General features: G+C 34.7%; 1 protein-coding gene across 1 annotated transcript; it reads right to left on the minus strand.

Moving 5' to 3' along the window:
• Positions 1 to 1,489: 1,489 nt before the first annotated feature.
• LOC147495351 (abscisic acid receptor PYL9-like) lies at positions 1,490 to 3,405 on the minus strand. Its single transcript, XM_086563979.1, has 3 exons — positions 3,033 to 3,405; positions 2,735 to 2,950; positions 1,490 to 2,003 (listed from the first exon to the last, which is right to left on the minus strand). Exons 1-3 carry the CDS (start codon positions 3,174 to 3,176, stop codon positions 1,785 to 1,787), a joined length of 579 nt encoding a protein of 192 aa, XP_086420105.1. The 5' UTR covers positions 3,177 to 3,405; the 3' UTR covers positions 1,490 to 1,784.
• Between the last annotated feature and the right edge of the window lie 4,311 nt (positions 3,406 to 7,716).

Consider the following 7,716-nt stretch of genomic DNA (forward strand, 5'->3'; position numbering starts at 1 on the left):
AAGAATCTTCGGATGCAAAATTATGCAAGCTTTATAACGTTTTTAATATTGGGCCATCCAATTGAAAGCATCTGTTTGGGATGAATAAAATTATACTTATTTTAATTGCATCTTGATTCTTGACTAATGAGCACTAAGTATTATTTACACTCTGCTTTTTTCAGTACTTTATGAAAAGAGATTAGATGCTGCAAAATGATTTGCTGTGAACTATAACGGGTGACTCAAAACATTAGGGGTTTACACTTTACAGTGCACGTATCCAAGTTGGAAATGATGCCCGTTAAAATCAATCTACCATCATAGACATTCCTTCGGTGCAAACGCGCCCTTAATGAGTTGTTGCAAGTTGAAAATTATAATGAAAGTTGTTCCTTAAAAAAGGAAATGGGTTCATTTTTATTGCGGGTTTAAACAAATTTTCTGGTACCATTAGACTAACTGACTCTGTTCAAATTCATCTGTTCTGAGTGATGCAAGATGCTTCAAATATTACTGGCTCTGCATGATGGTGTGTGGACTGTGGACTGTGAGAGCATCCGCACATTAAAAACAAAATTAGGTCCGTATTTTTAAAATATAAGCAGTCATTTGATATTTTTTGTCAAATCATGCTCCATAACATATTGAAAAATAGTTATCGCCTTCCACGGTAAAAAAAACAAGGCCGATTGCGGAATGTTCAGTCAAAACATGTAACTGTTTTTTTTTGCCAACTGATTGATTTGCCTGTAAGTCTGTAACATAATACAGAACCGGTTCACTAATCACACACAAAATATACAAAACCATTATATAAATATACTAGTTTCTTTGTACGTGTCTCCACCACGTTAATAATCTCCGATTTTATTTTATTTTATATTAATTTATGGGTGTGAAACTACTATTTTATCCCTGCAAAAAAACAAAAAAAAAAAAAAAAAAACATGAGTTATAATATTGGTGTTTGGCAAGAGGTAAAATAGGAAAAAAAATTAATAACGGGATGAATTTACTGTTGAAGCCCTCGTTTTCTTTAAATATAAATAAATAAATATATACATTCGTGCAGCCAAACTTCGTTAAGAGTACTCTTTGTTTTTTGGGTAAGGAGTACCCTGGGTAAAATGCACAAAGGAGTGAAAAATGAATTTTTTTTTTTAATCGATGGGGATTCAGTGGTTTGGAATTTTGGATTTGGAGATCAGCTTTCTAGAAATGGTGGCTGACACGTAGTTGGTTACCACGTACTGAGGAACCGGTACCTCAGATATTACATAGAAGTGACTGTGAATAAAAAGTTGCAAATAAAAAATCTAATTGATTGGGACATTTCACCAAAACAGTGGTACAGATGTTACGACAAATAAGGGCAGGACTCGCACAAACTGACAAGGATAAGGTGGCTATGTAATAGCCCCTAAAACCAGTTCTCTAATGCACCGTCCCATTCTATAGTGGGGTGGAAAATGCAGCATTAAAGTCAACAGATATTACTAGTGTTACGTAGTTACAAACAATCACACTATCGTATACATATCAAGCAACAAACATAGAAAATCATAGACAACAAGGGTCCTAATCCCTTTCCTGTTTTGGGTTTAATGAACTAATTATAGACAGAAGACTTCATTTAATCCCATCAACACTGACGAGGGTAACAGGAAAACTGACAAAAAAGAAAAGCAAAGAACATCCAGTGGATAGAAGAGCTCCTAGTGATCCACTGATCTACTTCAAACCTATCAAGACTACACACATCAACAGGTTGTGGTTACTATCCTCTATCACATTCTAGCTATTCAGAATTGGTTAATGGGTTCAGTCCTATCCTGGGCAGAAAGTCGCTCTGAGACGTCGGCTAGGGATTTCAGGTTGCACTTGATCATGGTTTCAACGAAGTAGCACGTATCGTCTTTGGTGTTCCCATCGGGCACGTCTACAACATAGGACTCTATCACCAGTGTCCCAGGTCTCCCGTCAATGATCTCTGGATGGACTGTGAGGATTGAGGAATAGTTCTGCAAAATTAAGTAGGAAAAATATACAGAGTATCAGTCCCGCTGGCTGATCACATATAACAGAAGTAATACCAAGAAGATGCAAATCCAACACCAGTAGAAAATTGAAGCATATATTATAAGCTATTGAAATAATGTGGAACTGAAGCCGCGCCGTATCAGAACATTTTCGCAATGAAAAAATAACTGAGCAGAAAAGGCTTCCTTCCCATGTGCGCCTATTGTGTGCCCATGACATTTTTCATAAATTTCCAAGACTAGATATCAATCAAACATGTAACAATTCACTTTTTTTTTAATTTACTAAAATTAGAACCCATTCAAACCAACAAGCTTCAGAATTCAGATAGATAGTACTACATAAATGTATCACAATTAGCTTAAGTAAATTCCTACAGCAGATTAACGATACGATGTGTTACAACTCACATGTATATATATACCCACGAGACTATAACCAGTATTCCAGTTAACCACAGAATGATTAAGCTACTAGTCTTTTCTTTAAATACACAAGCACTACTATAAAAACCTCGTAAAGATCCCAACAATAGTTCAAAAACTAAATAGACTGTAAACTGCAAAGGCTGCATTATTCAATTTAAAAAATAACATGTATATATATTTCATCATTGATACTCAACAAAGAACTATACACCCACAATGTTCAAAACTAGTACAAATGCTAATAATGTACGTAATAACAAGAGAACGTGAAGAAAAAAACAAACCTTTAGCCTATGGTCACCACCAACAATTTTGATCCCAAGGATGTGTTCCTCCTCATTTAAAAGCTCTAACCTCTCAGTACTAGTAGTCGCAGGTAAACCTGATCTAACATTAACCTCCCTCACACTACCAATCTTAAGGTCCCCTTCCACAATACATCTGCTCACAAAAGGCTTGTACCTCTGCGGCTGATCAAACCTCCTCACCAACGACCACACCTAACCAAAAAATAAATGTCAATTATCACACAGATCTATGTCCAAAATTTTGGAAAATCTCTCTAGAGTCTAGACTACTTACGAGATGAATTGGAGCTTTAATATGTTTAATAATAACAGAAGTACACTGATTCTGTTCAATCACGTGCCGATGGTGTCTTAATATGTAGTCATCTGATTCAACTACTACCATACTTTCATTACTCATTCTCCTGTTTCCAATCATCTTTTTTTTTTTTTATTATTATTCAAACTAGCTAACATCCACTAGCTTAGTAATAAAACTCACGTATACCAGCTCAATTATTAATCATCGTAATCCGGTTTAGATAAAACAAGTGGGGGTTTAGATGTAAGATAAAAAAAAAAAAGTGTGTCTCAGCTCTGTGTGTGTTTTGAGAAGAACTCTGCTACTACTGGCTACTACGACTACCACATGTCTAATATATGAAAGGGAAATGATGAGTTTTAGCTTTGGTTTATTATATTTCTCGTCTTTTTTTACACGTGTCTTCTTTTGTACGGTCTGGTTTCTGACGATATTCTTTTTTTCTCTATTCTTCTCCATTTCTTCGAGTTCATATTTTTTTTCTTATCAAAGTTGACTATTTAATATATTAAACACTGAAATATCATAATATCGCTAAAAAATCAACTCTCGATATACAAATTGTAAATTTCGTGAAAAAATGTTGACTTGTATTTTGAGATTCAACTTGTATTAATGTTTGGTTTGAAAAGGATGGAATGGAGGTGGAAGTGTTATCTGCATCTCGGGAATATTCTCCATGTTAGGATCTGGACATTATTACACTATTTATTTCCATCTAAAATCACTGACAGTGGTCTTCGACTTTCTGGAGACGGTATTAAATTTACAAATGTACTTAATTAGCTGGTCGTATCAAGCGTCCCAAAAAGAAACAGTTATTACCAAATACTTGTGCTGTATTTTTTTATTTTTCAATGCATGTTCAGATGGATAACTAGATAATTCTGACGTGTGATCTTATCTTGTAATAAGAATCTTAGTAAAGAGAGTGAAAACGTTGTACAAGTTGAGAAAATTTTAGCAAAACAACAAGATTAACATTTGTCCTTGAAGTACACAGAAAAGTGCTTTAATTTCCTTCCAAAGCAAAAGGAAGTAGATACATTTCACCTACCTCATCTTGGTGATACTACTATGCCGCAATATAAACTTTAAGTTGCATTGGGCACAACCCCCGGCCCCTATTAGTTTCATTAAGCACAAAACGTACTTTTACACCAATTATATGTGAATGAATATGGATAAGGGACTATTCTCAATTCCCTTAGATGAGTTGCCATGTTGATAAGAAAAAGCTGCTTTTTCCAAGAGTGCAGGGTGTGGCTCAATCAAACTAACAAATATGGAAACGAGTGCTACAAACTGAAATGGCAGAGGAACTGGGCGAGTTCTATTTCGGGTTTAGATAAGGCCTAAGCTTGGCCGAGGAACTGGGCGAGTTCTATTTCGGGTTTAGATAAGGCCTAAGCTACCACAAGAATATCCTCGTAAGGATGAGATCCGAGATCGTTGGATGTGATGAGGATATCCTCGGTAGACGAACTCGATAGATAATCTGTTACGCTGACATGTATTGATGAGTATACATGGTGCCATCTCTGCGGGCAGTAGGCGAACACAAAGGGGTACGTGTTAGATATATGGATAGTCCATGTGTACGACATGACATCACCTCATTTTAATTAATTGATCCAAACTTTTATATAAGAACTTCAACGAAGTTTCTTCTTTGTTAATTAAGTCACCTTGCGTCCCTGCCCTAGCATTTACAATGCAAATTAGGGGTGGGCAATGGGCCGGGTCGGGCTAGCCCGGCCCTAAACATTAAAAGCCCTTAAGATATTATCCCTACTCTAAAAGCCAAAGAAGTATGGGTCGGGTAGGTCACAAGTCAAAACCTCAAGCCCGATCTAGCCTCTTTAAAGGTTTAGAATTGGCTTTATCGAGCTTTAGATACGCTATATATTTTTTTTTTACTACATCGGTTTTTAAACTCATTTATATTACAAAAAATGTACAATAATCCTACAAACTCAAAGTCAACCAATCTAAGTAATAATCCCGATATAAGTCCAAAAATTTAAAATCGACATCCACAATCTAATGAACTCAAGACATCGAGAGTTGAATTTGTTCTTCCTCAGTACTCAAACCTCACTAAAATTACATTTAACATTGAAATACGTGACAAATAATTATATTATCATTTTAAAGGAAAAGTTATATATAAAGAAGAAACATAATAGTTTTGGTTATAGTTGTTAAACTATTTGTAATATCATAAATTATTTCTATAATAGATTCAAACAAATATAATATTACCTTTCTTCAATTTAAAAGTGATTCAAGCTTTGTATATGGAAATTATTGGCTTTTGAACATGATGGAGAAAGGTTTGAGATTACAAATGTCATTTTTCCAAAGGTTTTTTTTGGTTTCTATGTTACAAATGTCCGCTCAGTATTTTTCTTTAATGGTGTGGAAGGAAATCTTTAGTTTTAGACTTGGCGGATGTGAATAAAAATATAATTTATAAGAAATAAGTGAGAAAAGAAATTGAGAATAATAAGTTATGGACTTTGACTTGATGATCAAAGGAATAAAGTCTTATTTTTATTAGGCTAGTGCTCATTGTTCTTCATGACCGCTAAGTTGACAAGTTTTTGTTATATAAAACAAGTTATTGGAAGTACCTTGGGTGTAAGTGATAAATTACAAAGGACAATGTTATTTTAATTGAAAATATTTAACAAAGAGTTGGACAATTATGGTATGTGTATTTATAGTGAAAGTATGAAACAAAGGCGGCGGTTAGGGCTTGGTTAAAAGGGGTGGGCCTATGTTTTAGAATCTTAGCCATAATGCAAAACTCTGTGAGGGCTTTAGTTGTAACTTATAGGGCTTAAACCGAATGGAAATTCCCACCCCTAATGCAAATGTAACTTTGTTGCTCCCACTGGAGCTACATGGGATTAAGTTGCTCTAAAAGGTGCCCTGTTAAGTATGTAACTAGGCAAACCGAATGGAATTTAATTAAGATCCCATATGCTTGTAGTAAACATCCAATGCAACTTGACGGAATCTAAGATCCCACGTCGTATTAAAAGGAGGACCAAATAAAAAGCAAAATCCATAGAGGTGAGATGTTAGATTCCATTTGGTTTATTTTCTTGCAACATGATGGGAGATGCTTAGATTCCGTCTCACTTGGTTTTTTGTAGCAAGATGAGATGTTAGATTTCGTCTCACTTGTTTTTGCAATGAGTTGGAATGTTAGACTCTCTTCCGTTTTTAAGGGAGGCCCTGAGTTTTGGGGGCCTAGGCGAGATCCTAAAGTGTGGCATCTGCCGATAAATGATGAAAAATACATAAGCCACATTTTTTTCTTATTTGATAAAAAATTAAGTCTAAATTCTTTCGTACTCTTATGGAATCAAATGTGTGCTTAACATCAACAAATTTACACCAAAATTCAATTACAAAAACTAAGCACTATTGAAAAGCTAGTCTTCTTACATTTCTAGCTACGAAATCACTAATTAAGTCTTCATAATCAAGTTTTTCTACCAAAGACTTTTCAATAGATAACGTAGCTAATCCATTTACTTTTTCTTGAGATATGCTTGATCGAAGGTAAGAATTGATTAACTTCAGCTTTGAAAAACTTCTTTCTGCAGATGCGACGGTAACTAGTATAGTCAACAAAATTCTGTATGCAACCCAAGTATTTGGAAAACAGTTATCCCGTGACTTCAAATGATTTAGCACGTCCATTGCTTTCTTTGTATTATCTGGTAAAAGTTCTCTCATGATTCTTAACTCTGAAAATAAATATATCATGTCAATATCATAAACACCGTCATGTTTCAAAAACTCTTCAAGATTAATGTAAGAAGTCTTTAAGCTATTTATATCTGCAACCTTTAACTTCTCTAAATCAAATAAGAACCCTAAAAATTTCTCATACAATTCAAACTGCTCAAATCTACTTTGAATGAAGAAAGAGTTTGGTCTACTATGAATAAGAAGTAGTTAACTCGAAATGATTTTTCAGCTGATTGTGTCACTTCTTCACTAACGTTCTCGTCAAACTGTTTTTTTCTATAAATGATCCGCCTTTCACGAAAAATTGGTTGAATTTCCATCATAGTTGCAATATCCTTAGCTTCTGTCATTGCTTCTTCAAATCCGGTTTCTCTATACATCTCAAAAATAGAAATAAGTCTTTTCATTTCATGTATGGCCACATCAATCTGCATGTCTTCAGTTTGAATTATTTTGCTAACAAAGTTAACAGCAAAAAGTAAATAATGCTAAATTACTATGGCAAGCAAAAACTTAAAACTCTCAATTTCATATATCGCTAGTGACTTAGCTTCACTCTTTGTTTTAGGATCGTCATTGTTTTCAGCCAAGTAAACCAACGCATCTCTTATTTTCGGAGTTTGATGTCTAACTGCACAAACACTATATACACGACTCTCCCAGCGTATTGTTGACAACGACTTTAGCGAAAGACCTGACTTGGGATTCACATCTTTCAACATGATCTTTAAACACTTTCCACCTCTTTGTGGAAGATGAAAATAATGATCGACATGAATAGATTCGTTGAACCACTCTAAAAAAAGATATAGCTCTTAAACAAGAGCTAGCCATATCACAAAGAGCAAGATTCAGACTACGACAACCACATAGGGTGTATAAGGCTCTA

This window comes from Coptis chinensis, chromosome 6 (assembly GCF_015680905.1).
Source record: "Coptis chinensis isolate HL-2020 chromosome 6, ASM1568090v1, whole genome shotgun sequence".
Classification (NCBI taxonomy): Eukaryota; Viridiplantae; Streptophyta; class Magnoliopsida; order Ranunculales; family Ranunculaceae; genus Coptis; species Coptis chinensis.